The sequence below is a fragment of the Pipistrellus hanaki genome (assembly GCF_964339955.1).
Source record: "Pipistrellus hanaki genome assembly, chromosome: 12".
NCBI lineage: Eukaryota > Metazoa > Chordata > Mammalia > Chiroptera > Vespertilionidae > Pipistrellus > Pipistrellus hanaki.
The window spans coordinates 59726057-59742655 of NC_140514.1; the positions used below are offsets into that span (position 1 = coordinate 59726057).

The following is a 16599-nucleotide window of genomic DNA, read 5'->3' on the forward strand; positions in this document are numbered from 1 at the left end:
GCTCCAGGGCATGTCTGCCCAGTCCTGCCCCACTGGCCACCTTCTAATTAATTTCCTTCAATGTGCACGAATCCTTGCACCAGGTCACTCATTACTTATATTTCCTGTGCTACACTTTGCATCCCCATGACTAGTCTGTAACTACCAGTCTGTACTTCTCAGTCCTATCACTTTTTTCACCCCGTGTCCCCCAACCCCCCTTCCATCTGGTAACCCTCGGTCTGTTCTCTGTACCTGAGTCTGTTCTGTATTATTCTGTAGATTCCACATGTAAGGAAGTCACATGGTATTTGTCTTTCTGTGCCTGGCACATGTGCAGCAGCATAGCTGGGTCTGGAGGGTGTTGTGCTAAGTGAAAATAAGTATTCTTGATCAAATAGCTCTTAAGTTGTATGTGCTTATTCTGTACATTAAGACAAATGGTAATTTTAAAGTTATTTCATTATAGTCATTTAACTTGGCTTTTTAAATGAATTTCTTCTATAAGCTTCCTTAAATTTTATGAGTTTTTTTAAATAATGATTTTACATAAATTTTCAATAATAATAACAATTTTTTTTCTACTTCAGAGCCATAGAAAAGAAACTAAGAAAGTTATTGGCCAGCTTCCACTTCATACTATAAAGCATGGAGAAAAGGTAATATTTTTGTGGTTTGTGTTTTCTGTTTTGTTTTTTGTGAGACTAGACTATATGTCTGTCTGTGTCTAAGTAAGCCTTTCCAGTCTGCTATATTCAGTGTCGTGCACATGAAGTTTTAACTAGTTGAATGAATACTAACTCATTTTATATGTGTTCATTTTAGAGCAAGGTTGTCAGAAATAATTCAGTTGCATATGTGATGAGTTTTTCAGACGTAGGACAGCCACTAGCCATACACAGCTAACGTGAATTAAATTAAACCTAAAATTCAGTTCTTTCGCCACATTAGCTACAGTCCAATGCTCCATTAGCCTCAGTGGCTGGTAGCTACCACCCTGGACAGTGCTATATGTCCATCATCGGAAAACCTCTACCTGGTGGTCAGACTTAGATGACGCTAAAGAAGATGAAGAACCTAAAGTTCCTGCCACAGATCCTTGGAAATTTAAATTCATCTTTTTTTAATCTGAGACTGTTTATTCTCTCAGCTACCTTGGATATGTATTCTCTCAAATCCCTTGGATATGTGAAAAAGGGAGAAACAGTGTTTTTAAAAGTACTTTTTTACAAAAGAAACATTTTTACATGGCTAACCCAAGATTTAACAGGATAAAATCATACCCAGTTGAACCATTTTTAGAATAGGACATATCCTGGATCTAGAACCTCAAATTTTGGAGGGTAGATTCCTTAAAAGGAAAACATTTGCTAACACAACAGTGTTCATCTTTTTTTTTTTTAATAAATTTTTATTGTTCATATTATTACAAATGTTCCTTTTTTTCTCTCTCTCTCTCTTTCCTCCCCCTCCCCTCCATTGCTCTCCTCCACCAGGTTCCCACCCCACCCTCTGCCCTTTCCCCACCCCCTCATTGTCCTCATCCATAGGTGCACAGTTTATGTTCAGTCTCTTCCCAAATCCCCCTCTCCCCTTTTCCCCAAGAATTGTCAGTTCACTCCCCTTCCATACCTCTGATTCTATTATATTCACCAGTTAATATTGTTCATCAGATTTTTTTTTTTAATTTCCTTGGTTTTTAGATTCACTTGTTGATAGTTACATATTTGTTGTTCATAATTTTTATTTTTATCTTCTTTTTCTTCCTAAAGAACCCCCTTCAGCAATTCATATAATTCTGGTTTGGTGGTGATGAACTCCTTTAGCTTCTTTTTTTATTGGTGAAGCTCTTTATCTGGCCTTCGATTCTGAGTGATAGCTTTGCTGGATAGATTATCTTTGGCTGTAGGTTCTTACTATTCATCACCTTGAATATTTCTTGCCATTCCCATCTGGCCTGCATGGTTTCTGTTGAGAAATCAGCTGACAATCGTATAGGTGCTCCTTTATAGGTAACTACCTGCTTTTCTCTTGCTGCTTTTAATATTCTCTCTTTGTCTTCTGCTCTTGGAATTTTAATTATGATGTGTCTTGGTGTGGTTCTCTTTGGATTCCTTTTGTTTGGAGTTCTGTGTGCTTCCTGGACTTGTAAGTCTAATTCTTTCACCAGGTGGGGGAAGTTTTCTGTCACTATTTCTTTCCGTATGTTTTCGTTATCTTGCTCTCTCTCATCTTCTGGGACCCCATAATTCTGATGTTAGTTCGCTTGAAGTTGTCCCCCAGGTTTCTTACATTATCTTCAATTTTCTGGATTCTCTTGTCTTCTTGCTTCTGCAGAGGAGTGTCTTCTAGCTCTTTATGATCCAAATCTTTGATTTGATTCTTGCGATCTTCCAATCTGTTTTTAGGACTCTGTATAATATTTTTTATTTCAGACAATGTATTCTTTATTTCTTGTTGATCCCTTATCATTTCTTGTTGATTCCTTATTAATTCTAGTTGATCCCTTTTCATATCCTCATAGGTCTTATCGACCTTTTCTAGGAAATTCTTGAAAAACCTTATAAGCGTAGAGTTGAACTCTATATCCAGTCGCTTTTTGTCCTCCATTTCTTTCATTTGTGATCTATTTCGTTGTCTCGGCATTTTCGCAGCTTCCCTGATCGGGCGGGATTTCAGGGTGGAGCCTACAGCCTTGGCTTCCGTCAGTCCCTCCCTATGCGGGTTCCTGAGTCTCAGTAATCCCCAGGATCCTTCAGTACTCATTGCAAGCACTTCTGAGAGAAAGGTGCCCTTGATTTTCGCCTGCTACCAAACAGTCTAGGCTCTCCCCCAATGAGCCCGGAACTGGGGTTCAGTTCAGTTGGAAGTGGAGTTGGAGGTGGCGTTCAGAGCAATCCGGAGCTTTTGTCTCCTTCCCACCAGGGCAATCCCGCGGCACAGCCAACCGTCCCTTCTCTGCACGCAATGTGCCCGCCTCCGGGACCTCCTTTCACCGCTCCCCCGGGGTTCCGCCTTACAGCCCAGCTCCCTATGGATGAGCCTGGGTCCCCCGGGTCTGGCCTAGAACTGGGGTTCAGAGCAGTTGGAACTGGGGCCCAGCACAGTCGGAGCTTTTATCTCCTTCCCGCTAGGGAACGCCAGCCAGGCACTCAGCCGCCCTCCTCTCCGGCTCCGTCCTCTCCGCGCAGGCCGTGTGTCTTCGTACCTTAGGCTTTTACAGCTCCTCCGCGCTTCCTTCTGGTTTTCTCCTTGCTTCTTGTTGTAGAATATCCAGTCAGTCGACTTTCCTGTAGTTCTGGGTAATGTCGTTTTATATTTTAGTTGTATTTTATTGAAATTGTTGTGTGTGTCTGCGGCTAGGTGTTTACCTGTGCAGCCATCTTGGATTCTCCCGTGTTCATTCTTTTAATAGTCCATTTTTGTGCCATGAAATGTCGATGACTATGTTGACATAGCTGTAGGTTTGTTCAGTTTTGATCTTCATTTTATCTCACTAAGTTGAGACTCAATCTATTTCTAATCTCACCTTAAAAAACAAACTGTACTTGTGGTATTTATTTCTTCCTCAGACCTACTTAAAGAATCAAAACAGAAATAACACATTAAATTATAGACCTTTGGTTTGAAAACTTTGGAATCTGATATTAATGGTTTATGTGATGTCTTTCATATTAAGATACTAGAGGCCTAGTGCATGAAATTTGTGCACTCAGTAGGGGGTGTCCCTCAGATTGGCCTGTGCCCTCGGGGAATGTTTGACTGACAGCTTAGGTGGGAACAGGTCTAGGCCGTCAGTCAGACATCCTTAGCACTGCTGAGGAGGCAGGAGAGGCTCCCAGCACCGCTGCCACACTCGCCAGCCATGAGTCTGGTTTGTGCCTGGGCGGCACTCCCCTATGGGAGCGCACTGACCACCAGGGGGCAACTCCTACATGTCATAGCCACTGGTTGACCAGTCAACTGCCCCCTAGTGGTCAGTGCACGTCATAGCAAGCAGTTGAGTGGCCTTAGCATACCATTAAGCATATTGCACTTTGATTGGTTGAATGGATGACTAGACACTTAGCATATTAGGCTTTTATTATATAGAATTCTGGGGATTATATTGTTGGCTACCATTCCTTCCCTAAAGCCTTCACATTATAGTAGCAGTTGAGTTTTAATAATTTGTGCAAGGGCTCTTACAGATGTACTGAACAGAACAAGTTAAAAACATTTCCCATCTTAAAGGTTAAGGTTGGCCTCCAGTTTATAAGCAGGGTCCCTGGGGAGAAAGTCTCCTGCGGTGAAGGCCTGGTGCAGCCAGTGACCAACGGGCACAGTTCTCGGTGCCTCCCACACTGGGTCTTCCTCTCGCACCTTTACGTGAGAAGACAGATTAATGTGTATAATTTACTGAGTTAGTATCCTGTTTCTATATAGAACATTTTGGAAAATATACTTCCATGGACTGAAAGTTGTCAAAATAGTGGTTTAGAAAAGAGGATCCATATAATTGGCCCATGAGATATACAAATGAATTTTTTGACAATTTTATGTTTTAAACATATATGCAAAAATGTTGTTTAAATAGATTTATGTGTACATATATATATATACACACACACTCATATACACTGAGTGGCCAGATTATTATGATCTCTGAACATATAATAATCTGGCCACTCAGTGTCTATCCTATAGAATAAAAGGCTAATATGCAAGTTGTCCCCTCGACCAGGAGTTAAACAGGCCGGCCAACCGCCCATGTCCCTTCCCCCTGGCCAGGTTGGCCGGACCCCACTCATGCACAAATTCATGCACTGGGCCTCTAATACATACACACACACACACACACACACACACACACACAGAGTAGCCAGATTATTATGCTTTCAGAGATCATTATAATCTGGCCACTCAGTGTATATATACATACACACACACATTCTGTATAATAAAAGGCTAATATGCAGATTATCCCCTTGAGAATTCAACTCCTCGTTTTGAGGAGTCCTGACCACGGGGGGTGGTGTGGAACAAAGGAAGGCCCTGGCCAGCAGCCGGGGCAAAGATGGTCCTGATCAGCTCTGATCACCAGCCAGGCCTAGGGAAGAGGGAGAGGGAGAGAGAGAGGAAACACTGATTTATTGTTCCACTTATTCATTCATTCATTGGTCGCTTCTTGTATTTGCCTGACCCCTGACTGGGGATCAAACTCCCATCTTAGCATACTGGGACAGCACTAACCAACTGAGCTGCCCGGCCAGGGTCTTCGAAACTCGGCCTCTGGTCCCGTTCTGCAGACTAGTATTTGTTTTCTAACTCTTCTTTTCTTGTGGACTCTCTCACTGTCATGGGTTCGTTTTTAAGTCATTAGAGACTTTAAAAATGATTTCATCATCTTGCATGGCATATGGTAGTGAGTGACACTTTAGTTCTAACAGAGTTTAAGTGTTGCTATAAAGTTCATTTTTATACAGTCTTTGAGAACCATATCTACATATAAGATCAGTTTTTATTGCTTATTTGTTAACAAGTGATACACATGGCTAAATGTATTTTAATATAATTATGTCTAACCATATTCCATACAGTTAACTTGCCAAAGTCGCAGCCCCCTGACTGATTGGCGATTCCTGAATCCTCGTCCCAAAAGCCTGGGAATAAGCATCTCCTTGGTCTTTCTGGGTCAGAGGTCGTCCGGCCCACCTGCTGTGGTTGATGGGATGAGGGACCGGGGAGTGTCGGGTAGTAAGGTTGACCCATGGATTCTTAGAAGTGAAATGTTGTCAAAAGACAGCTCTCCCTTGCAATTTTTGTTTCTTTTACCTTGGAAAAAAAAATTGTTTCTTTTAACACTTGATAGGTTAAAAAATGGTGACATTTCCACGTGTAATTCTGTCATCACTCTGAGGCATTTCCTCTTTTGCAGGCTGACTGCTTTAGCAACCTCTCATGACCGGGCTCTAGTTTTTCTTTCTAGAGATCCCAGAAAACAAGCAGCCTGCCGGATATTCTTCCTCTTTATAGGCTTCCCTGCGATGCTTAATTGATCATAGCAAAGCAGGTGCTGCATTGTAAAGCCTTTGAAACGTGAACACTACAAAATGGAAACCATGAGCACTAGCCTAGTATGTAAACGCTGTTTGTGTCTGGTTACATAGACAGTGACGTTTTTATCTTTTCAGCCAAATTCTTTAAATATGCTCTTGATAGTAGTAAAAAGGAAGTGCCAAGTAGAAATGGTTTGTTTAGTTCCAAGCTGTAACCGAGCTGGAATCCACCAGTGACCCAGGGTGCAGTGGGCTGCCCAGGACGTGCTGCTGTGCCCCGGTCAGTAGCCCTCCTCTCTCCGCAGGGACTCGACGTGGACGCTGAGAACTGTGCCGTGTGCATTGAGAATTTCAAGGCGAAGGATGTTATCAGAGTCCTGCCGTGCAGGTCAGTTCTTTACTGCTGATTCACGACTCGGTGCACCCGGCTTCCGGCCACAGAGGCTCGGGTCTCTGGCCCATGAACCCTCGCTGTCACGATGTCCCGCGGCCGCCGCCTCTGTCCTGCAGATAAAAGGCTCGGCGGAGTCCGGGAGGCCCAGAGACCCTGCGTGTCTCCGTCATGGACTGGCTCTCAGGAGAGGGAGCTGCAGCCTGGCAGGCAGGCCCTGGCCCGTGTGGGGTGAGGGCAGGCGGAGGGGGGCAGCGCTTTGCTGTTGCTTGCACGCGGTCTTGGGTCCTCCGGTTACTCTGCGTACACGGTTACTCTGCGTACATCACGCTGGATTGCTTTTAGCAACAAAGGTGTTTCCTCTTTAATGATGGGATATTTGATACTTCTTTTTAAAAATTGCTTTGTTAGCAAAAGGTCGTGCAAAATTTATATGTTCAAGTGTGACCAGTTTTAATTATAGCTCACATCTATTAGAAGCAAGTCAGGAGTTCATACAGGTGGGGCCAAAGTAGGCTTACAGTGTGAGTACGAGAAACAGAGTTTATTCTTGTTATTATTTATTACTTATTGAAGCATTTCCCATGATGAACTGTAGCCCATCATACTTATGCCCCACCCTGTATATCAGGGGTCCTCAAACTTTTTAAAGTGGGGGCCAGATCACGGTCCCTCAGAGAGCTGGAGGGCCGGACTATATGAACTACTAATTCCTACTGTAACACCTCGGCTGCGCTCACTGCCCAAAAAACCTGGCGGGCTGGATCAGACTCCTCTGCGGGCCGCATGTGGCCCGCGGGCCGTAGTTTGAAGACCCCTGCTGTATATAATTACATTTGCTTTATGTTTGCAAAGTATTTTAATATATAAACAAGTATTTTATCGTACATTAAGTTCTCAATAATTGTAGAGGAAATGAATAACTATTCAGAATAACAAAATTAAAGTTTCCTCAATAAAGATGTATAACTTAAGTCTATAGGCATTCACAGGGGGTTGGTGGGATGGGTACTTAATGAATTGAAGTCAGTATTATATGTTGCCTCTAGAAAATTTAAAATAAATTGTAAATATATTTATATTGATTTCAGAGAAAAAGGGAGAGGGAAAGAGAGAAACATCAATGATGAGACAGAGTCATTGGTTGGCTGCCTCCTGCATGCCCTTGACCAAAATCGGACAAGGGACCCTGCAGTCCACAGGCGGTGCTCTCTCCACTGAGTCACACTGGCTAGGGCTAGAAAGCTGTTAAAATAGAAAGGTGTTTGACTCCAGGCTGAGAAGCCAGCGGGCGCGGCTCCTCCCTGACCCACCAGAAACGCGTGGCGGGCACCGTCTCCCCGTCTCTTCCTGAGGTTCTTGGGGGTTTTGGCTTTCTCCTCCATTTTCTCTGGTGCTCTATTGAATGGCTTTTCCTATGTGTTTTTTAAGTTTTTGTAAAAATAATTCCTATGGGTGAATCAGTTTCAAATTGAGGATGGAAAGGTCAGGAGAGAGGCTGGCCTGGAGGGTGTGCCCGCTCTGCTGCAGGCCACACGTGTGGCTCCTCGCGGGGCCGGGACGGGGCGGAGGCACAGGGCGGGGCACGCGTGGTGTTTGAGCCCAGCCTGCTGGTCCAGCGCTGTACTCTTACCTCCTCGCCTTCGCACATGAGCGCCACTGAGACAAGTCAGCAAAGAAAAAATGTGCTGCGATTTATTTTATTCTGAAAGTGATGTGTTTGTTACAGAAAATGTTTTTTAAGCCTGCCACCAAGGATGATTTGTTAATATTTTTCTGTATTTCCATTTGAGTCACTGAGCCATGCTGGTTGGGTGGGATGTCATTTAATTGTAATGAGAAGATAAGTTGTTAGAATGTGTTGTTTCCTTGATAAGATGTAAGAGTTGCTTGTAAAACATTAACACACCTTACTTTTTCAGGCATATTTTTCATAGAGTGTGCATCGACCCATGGCTTTCTGACCACCACACGTGTCCAATGTGTAAGCTCGATGTCATCAAAGCCCTGGGATACTGGGTTCGTGCCTTTCGTTTCTATTCAATCTCTGCCCCGTGCTTCCTGAGGGATGCGTGTCATTACGGACAGAGACTCCTTCTCGTTAAGAATGAATTCTTAGGCTATCCCAAAGAAAAGGAGGGGCCGAAGTTTGTGATGGTAGAATAGCTGTTCCTCAGAGGGTGTGGGAGCGGCGTGTTTGGGGACTGCGCTGCGGGTGCCTGTGTGGCCGTCCCTGGGGCATGGCCGAGGCTTCCGGGGGGAGCCAGACACGGGCTCAGGTGCACGTCCCGGGAGGAAGCCAGGCCAGGGCCTCCTGAGCCGTTCTCCGAGTCCTGTCCCGAGGCTCCCACGCTGGCTGCTCCCTCGGCGGGTCCCAGAGGACCAGGGCCTTCCGAGAGCAGCCGCAGGCCGAGGCAGCAGAGTGGCCCTGCGGCTCCTGGGGTGGGCGCTGCCGTCTGTCCGCTCAGAGGGCTCGGGCTGGGGAGAGGCTGCTCGGGGCGTCAGCTGTCAGAGGCTTCCTCAGGGCCGGGCCCACGCTCTTCACTGCTGTCCTCCCCAGTGGGGGCAAACAGAGGGAAGGAAACAGCTTCTCTGGCTTGTCTATTTCTTATTGTTTTTAGAGTCTTTATAGAATCAAAGCAGTATTTCCAAATATTCTTGATTTGACAGTCATTAGTTTTGAGATAAAGATTTTTGAAAGAAATAATATAAAATGTTTTTATATGCTAAACATATTTTAGAGTTGGGTTTCTTTGCCAACTTTTTATTTTCCAAGTAACATAAACAAAAACCTGATGCCTATTATTTAAAGTAATTTTGTAAGATAAAAAGGTATTTTAACATCCAAAATGCAAAATGAACAAAAGGAGACCTCCTGACGGACTGAGCCTCTCGGTGAACACGGAGCTTTAGAGAAACTCACGCTGCTGCGGGGACCGGCCCTGCCCGCGGGGTCCGGGCGGCGGGGCGGGCCTGCGGCTCTTCTCCTCCCCCAGGCGGCTCGCGAGCACCCGCCCCGCAGGCGCACGGCAGGGTCAGCATTCAAGGCAGCCTGGCTTCCGTCTCAGCCCTGGCCCGGTCCCTGACATCGCTCATGGTGGCGCTAACGGCGCCGCCTTCCCAGGAGCCGCCCTCTGCCTGCGGGAGGCGGAGCGGCCTCCCTTCCCCACCTGCACTCTGCCGCTCAGGCCAAGTAACTCCCCTGCTTTCACTTCTAAAAATCGGTGTAAAAGGGATTTCACTGACAATTAGTATTGAGACTTTATTTTATTATTATTACTTTTTAAAATATATTTTTATTGATTTCAGAGAGGAAGGGTGAGGGAGAGAGAGATAGAAACATCAATGATGAGAGAGAATCATCGACTGACCAGCTGCCTCCTGCAGGCCCCACGCTGGGGATCGAGCCCCCAACCCAGGCCTGTGCCCTTGACCGGAATCGAACCCGGGACCCTTCAGTCCGCAGGCAGATGCTCCATCCACTGAGCTAGACCAGCGAGGACAGTATTGAGACTTCAATCCTCATGTGTTTTGGTTTTGGAAATTCGTAAATTAAAAGACAAGATTCTTCATTTTACATCAGGTTGGGTTGCTTTCTTAGAATGCTGATGTCAGAAAGCTCCACTCTGTGTCCCAGGAAGCTCACTTCTTTTGGAAGAACAGCTGCCTGTGGTAACTTAAATCAAAGCAAGTCCTTAACTTGTCTTGCCTTTAACTTTTCAAACCTTTTGACAAGTGTGCCATTTCCCTCGGCCCTCAGTGGCAGCTGTAACTAGTTGTGTCCAAGGTGCAGCAGCGGTAACCAGTGCTAGTTGTGTCCAAGGTGCAGCAGCGGTAACCAGTGTGCAAGGATGCCCGCGGCCTAGCGCAGCCCCTGGCCGGCAGGCAGACCCTTGGCCTCAGGTCAGCAGCTGGCAGCACTGTGCCCACGGCCTCAGCAGCTGCTGGGCAGCGGTGTAGGCGGGACTCACCTGGGCCCGGGCACAGGATGGTAAAGAGGACACAGCCAGCTCGCCCCCGCATCTGCTCCAGGGGCAGGAAAGCGTGTAATAAGCTTCACTTCCTGGCAACAATAAAAAGGCGGCGTTGTTGGTATCAGGGGGAATAGTGGTTAGAATGCCAGATCTTGGGAAGCTGCTTTTTGGGAAGTAATTCACTGATGATGCTAGATAAAGTAGATATGGTATGCTTTTTTGCTACATTCTGTGTATAAGTAAACATTTATGAACAAAATACGGTAAGTGTGTGAACTGTGGACAAAGGTGATGAATACACTGTGATCGGTGGACTTAGAAAGCTGCTCCCTTTGTTCTGACGCAGGGGGAGCCGGAAGACGCCCCGGAGGGGCCCGCCACGGAGGCAGCCCCGGGCGGGGCCATGGCTGCAGGTGTGAGTGTCACTGTGGGCGCCGAAGACCGGAGTGCAGGCTGCCCCGGCCCGGCGCCCTCCGCCCGGGACCCCGCGCCGCCCTGCAGGGGGCGCCCCAAGGACGACGCGGGGGAAAGCACAGCCCTGCTCGGTGAGTACTCGCAGGTCGCCCGCAGGCTGTGGGTGCTGGGAAAGACAGCATGAAGTGCAGAAAAGCCAAAGGAAAAGTGAAAGCCATCACCTCACACCTGGAATACGGTGTTAACATTTTGACAAATATATTTTCGAAGGTTTTTTGTGTGTTTGGTGATGGGGAGAATGTCATGCATGTGCTACTAGGTAAGCTATTTTTTTCTCTGAGTGTCTGACTGTGTTTCTGTATGCGTAGATATATAATTTGTACAGATGCATAGTCCTGCGTTTTGGATTTACTTGAGCAATTTTTCAAGCCACACCCTGAGTGTGGCTTTTGTCAGTATGTAACATCTCCATACCACTTGTCTAATTTGTGTTCTGTCATTCTGATTGATACAGTGAATTGCATTTCTTTAAAGATTTTTTTAATTGATTTTTAGGGAGAGAGGAGGGGAAGAGAGAGAAACATCAGGGTGAGAGCAAAACATTGATTGGCTGCCTCCTGCCTAGGATCGAACTAGCAACTTTCAGTGCCCGGACAGCACCCTGCCCGCTGAGCCACACCGTCCAGGGCTGACATGCATTTTTTTATTATTCATGAGATTACCTTCTTTTCATATTTGTCAGTCATCTGTTCCTTTTATGAATTGTCCCTTTCATTCTTAGCTTATTTTTCTGTAGAGAAACGAGTCTTTCATACTGACACTAAGCACTTTGGTCCTCGTCGTATGTATTCAGCATCACTCCCTTCCCCCCGTTTCTGTGCACTTTGGCTGTGGGGGCTGCTTCGGGGGCTTGATCTGTTGGGGACATTCTTCTAAGCAGCCGTGCCTCCTTTCCGGGCAGCCCCTCACCCGCGCTCCCGCCTAGGCACGCAGTGTCTGCGCCGCTGCCCCAGCGGCGGGCGGCATTGCGTAGGACGAGCCGCTCCCAACCCCGGCCCCTGAGATACTGGGCGGCACTTACCCCGACCCCAGCTCTCTTCATGCTCGTTCCTGTGGTGCAGTAGTGTGTCAGCATCCTTCCCAGCCGCCCTCTGAAAACGAAGGTGGTTTCAAACACAGAGAAATAAAGGTGTGGAAAAGCTGGTGACAGGAAACCCACGGCCCCCTCCCTGGGGAAGTCCCTTCCTGTGGGCTGTGCTCCGTCCTGCAGGGAGTCGGAGCGCCTGTCCCTGTGTGTGGGGGCGCTCTGTCTTAGGAACCGTGTGCTGCAGTGCTTACTGCAGGGTGTGAGCACCGGGCTCTCTCCCAGGATGTGAAAGGGGGCGATGGCATGTAGGGGCCACCTCGCTGGTCACCGTGTTGCCCCGCAGGCGCTGGTGGCTCCGCAGGCGGGCATCCCGTCTTCGCCACGAGAGCCACTGCCGGAGAAAGCACGCAGCAGCTCAGCCCGCCGGCCGCTGGCCCGGGGCCTCCGGACGCAGGCGTGGATAGACTTCGGTCTGGAATGGGTGCCATTGGCACACATTGTACTCTGAACTTTCTGTCATCTGTTTGCATTAGTCTCTAGGTGAGGAACTGCTTTTAATGCGGGCTCAGAACGGGGGACTGACGCTGGCTTTGTTGTGTTGCAGAGACCGGCAGGAGCGACCCTCAGGGCGGAGGACCCGCCTCCTCACTCGGCCTCTGACAGCGCCCGCCGGGTGGAGCTCTGAACTAAAGGACATTTTATTTTTTTTACTTTAGCACATAGTTTATATATTTGAAAATAATGTGCCTTTTGATGAATTATTTTACCTTTCATGGTCTGTTTGATATACAAAGGGCTAAATATTTTATTCTTAAAGAGACTTTTTGATTGCTGTTCATATATTTATCTACTGGAGTATATCATTACAGTGAACACATGTTTCAGACTGTGTATGAGGAGGAGGCAGGAAGACACGCTGGTGTCAGTGTTCCTGAATGCTCAGCGAGGCTCATTCCGTCTCGAAGGGCGGTTACAGACGCAGCACGCTGAATTTAGACGAGTTGGAGTGGATTGTGTAATTAAGTCCCATAACTCTCCATGTCTGTTTTCCCTGGAAGAAAGGCGTTTTTAGAACGTCATACTTGTAAATGAAATGAGGAATCTACACATTGGTATTATATAGAGATTGCCCTTTTTCAATGTTGTATTACCCAGTTTCTTGTGACGCTTTGATGGGAGGTTTGCTCATTTTTTTTCAACAATTAAAAATGTTCAGAATCTATATTTCTGTGAATACTGGGTTCTCCATTGCCTATGTGGAAAAGCAATTAGTTAGTGACCAGTTTTCTCTGTAAAGGATGAATACAATATATTGGTTCCAACACAATCTGATATTTAAAACTGTAAGGGTGAAAGAGAGAACTTTTTATTGTTGTAACAAAGTAAACAATGAGTTTCCTGATTAATTTTAAAGCAGACTAATAACCATGCCTTTGTTGAATCAGCTACCCTTTTTGCTTTGTTTGCTGTTCTGGCTTGTAGGTGAAAGGAGCAGCAAATAAAAAGCATTTGGAGACTTAAGTTTCAGAAAGTGGTTAAATACACACACCCTGCTCTTCTGTCACTGGTTGGAGGTGGAAGTTGAAGATAAGGGAAGAGTTATTTTGTGGGTAAAAAAAAAAAAAAATGTTTAGTAAGAAAATATATTTTAAAAAATTAAAAGAATTCATTTTTAAATCTATCTAAATCTAAGTTTTATTATGAATGGTAAATAGTAACACGTAAATTGAAGCACTTGGTGAGTGAACAGTTTTACTAAAGTAAACGTTGGCCAGATCCAGCTTAAGAAGCTACTGAATAGAAAACTTGTCTCATTTGAGCTCTCATTCAAACAGACAGCCTCAAAGTAAGTGTCTGTGAGAGTCATTGTCTTCAAGCTCTCCTCCTCTGGTTCATTGTGATCAGGGAAGTCTGCCCTGGATCCCATACCAAGTGGACAGTTTGCTTCTTCGTGTTTGAAGGAGCTTTCTAGAACCCTGGTGGTTGGTTCCGTTGGTTGAGCATGGTCCCATGCACCAGAGGTCACTGGTTTAGTTTCTGGTCAGCTACCTTCCCAGGATGCAGGCTTGATCCTGCTCCTCGGTGAGGTGCGTGCAGGAGGAAGCTGATCGATGTTTCACTCTCCCATCAATGGTTCTTTCCCTCTCCCTTTCTCTCTAAAAATCATTTTTAGATTTTTTTAAAAAAGAAACAGCCCTGACTGGTTTGACTCAGTGGATAGAGCATTAGTCTGCGGACTGAAGGGCCCCAGGTTTGATTCTGGTCAAGCGTCTGTGACTTGATTGCAGGCACATCCCCAGTTCCTAACTCTATCCCTCTCCCTTCCTCTCTGTTTAAAGTCAATAAAATGTATTTGAAAAAAGAAACATACCGGGGAGAAATGATTTAACAATGTTTCCCAGTAGTCAGTGAGGCTGACTTTTAAAAGAACACTGATTTTATCATCAGGTGTCAGATACAACTTTCCTTAATTCAAGTTTGAATTAAATTATAAACAAGGGATTGTGAGAACTGTAGTCTCATTTCTTTAATCGCAGGAAAAAAGATGCACTCTACTTCAAAAGGAAACAGGGCCCTTTGGTAGGCGGTTTAATAAATATGAAGTCGGAAACTACCAGAATTTTGGCTGAAACGTCGAGATGATAGACTAGCCGTGGCCAGACAGCCAGTTGGTTGGAGCGCAGACGGATGCCAAAAGGTTGCGGATTCACTTCCCCGGGGTGGGGCCTCGATGATTCTCTAAAAACCAGTGCAAACATGTCCTGGTGTGGGTTACAGGGCGCTGGGGACATGGCTGTCCCTGGAGAAAGGGTGCCCTAGATCAGGTGGGTGGTGGTCATGTCAGCGGCGTCTGCAAACAATGTCAAGTGTTACCTTTGACCTTCCAGGAGCCGGTGGGGGAGGCGGCCGGCCCGAGCTGCGGGAGCGGGAACGGGAGGCGCGGCAGGTGAGGCCCTTCAGAGGCGGGCGGGGTGCGCGGGGCGCGGGCCTGGGGCAAGCACCCGGTCTCTGAGGAGTGATGACAGGAAAGGCCGAATTGCAGTGCCGCCTGCAGTTTGCTCTCTGCGGCCACGATGACAAAACCGCTGAAGCGAACACGGTCTGACCTCAGTAATGGACGGAGCCCCGGGCCTGGCGGCTCCAGGATGAAATGACTCCGGACGGCGCTGGCCCCAAATGAGGCCCCAGTGCCTCTGCTCACGCTGTGCCCGCTGGAGGCGGCGGCGGCAGGTGGAGACCTGGGCGGGGAGGCCGCCTTTGGCCGGTGCCCCTGCGCGGTGCTGGGGGGCGGGGGCTGCAGCACCCTGGTCCTCGCTAAGACAGCCAGTTAGGAACCGCCTCCCCCTCCTCCTGAGTTTCCGAACTTCTAAAAACAAGGATTTCATTTTCAAAAACACTGATGTGTATTGTGAAAGTGAAATTTCTTCAATGTCAACATTCAGCTGAAATGGACTATTCTAACGAGCAGGAAGCTGTAGTTGAGAATGGCATTTGCATTCATTTAAAATTAACGGAGGCGAGAGCCAGCCGGTGGCGGCTGAGCTGCAGCTTGTGCAGGGGCTGAGGCCCGGCGTCTGCTCAGCGAGGGCAGTGCCAGCGGCCCGGCCGTGGGGCTGCTTCCGGAGCATCTGGTTGGCTCCTGAGAACAGCAGTGACTGCAGACAGACCAGACGGAAAGTGAAATCAATCAAGTTCCCAGGTCTTGAACTTGAATGGATATGTAAAAAGTTCTTCCATGCATTGGTTTCCAGACCCTTAAAATGTGATCTTAAAAGAATATCACTCAAAATACTACTTAAAAGACAGAGTGGGTAAGAAAATGGATTTACAGTTGTTCGTATGGAAGTAATACAGTAACACTACAAGAATAAACTGTTTTGCCCCACCCTGTAGCTATGCGACCCTCCCTCCCCACCGGAAGGTCATCCCAGAATGCAGAGCAGTGCATGGTGCTTAGAATCCCGTGTGTGTGTGTGTGTGTGTGTGTGTGTGCGTGCGCGCGCGCGCTCTGAGATCAGTGAGGATACCATTTCTTACTTAGTCGTTGCTTCCGTGAATAATCACTGTTAGAGAAGTGTATTTTAAATAGTTGTAATTTAGGGTGCCAGGTATTCTTTTTGAAGTAACTTATTTTGCCCTGTTACTCAGTGTTGTCTTCTTTTTAACAGATGACTTGAAGACATGAAAGCAATTGGAACTAGGAAATCCAGAGAATTGAAGATGTGGGGTTGTTTAATAAATTGAATTTGAGTGCACTTAAAAGTTGGTTCACCAAAAAAAACACAAAGGACATGGCTGGGGCCTGGGGCTGCGCTCCCCCAGCGGGCAGTGGTGGAGACTGCCAGTTACAAAGCATATGAATCATCAACTTTTGTTTCCCCAACGCTAATATGCAAAACCACGATGCCCACGATTAGGGAGAGGAATCGTGTCTGGAGGTGCTCCTGTCACATCAGCTTGGGTCTTCAGTTTAAGCAGATCTATAATAATAAAAGCGGAATATTTATAAGTCCCTTCCTTCCATAAAGATCAATTTATAAACCTAGGAGTATTACTTCTTAATGTTACAAGATTAAAACTTGTACTTCAGATCACTAGGCTTGATTTTCTTGAACTTTTGCTGAAGATTGCATTGGAAATTCCTGTTGAAGAGGTTATGCTATATAATAAAACCCTAATATGCCAACCAACCAAATGGCAGAATGACCAGCTTCC

At 46.5% G+C, this 16599-nt stretch overlaps 1 protein-coding gene across 5 annotated transcripts in view; it reads left to right on the top strand.

The window, feature by feature from the left end:
- The window catches only part of RNF149 (ring finger protein 149), a 34280-nt gene extending 17802 nt beyond the window's left edge, over positions 1-16478 (top strand). Inside the window, exons 3-10 of one of the 5 annotated variants that reach the window (XM_084900524.1) lie at positions 570-638; positions 6323-6405; positions 8331-8427; positions 10729-10927; positions 12488-13493; positions 14421-14581; positions 14772-14830; positions 16053-16478. In XM_084900524.1, coding sequence (XP_084756650.1) covers positions 570-638; positions 6323-6405; positions 8331-8427; positions 10729-10927; positions 12488-12543 — 504 coding nt within the window. In that variant the 3' untranslated portion in view covers positions 12544-13493; positions 14421-14581; positions 14772-14830; positions 16053-16478. Of the gene's footprint in view, positions 1-569; positions 639-6322; positions 6406-8330; positions 8428-10728; positions 10928-12487; positions 14582-14771; positions 14831-16052 lie in introns of all 5 variants that reach the window. The other 4 variants (XM_084900523.1, XM_084900522.1, XM_084900521.1 and 1 more) reach the window with 4 other exon arrangements.
- The last annotated feature ends 121 nt before the right edge of the window (positions 16479-16599 follow it).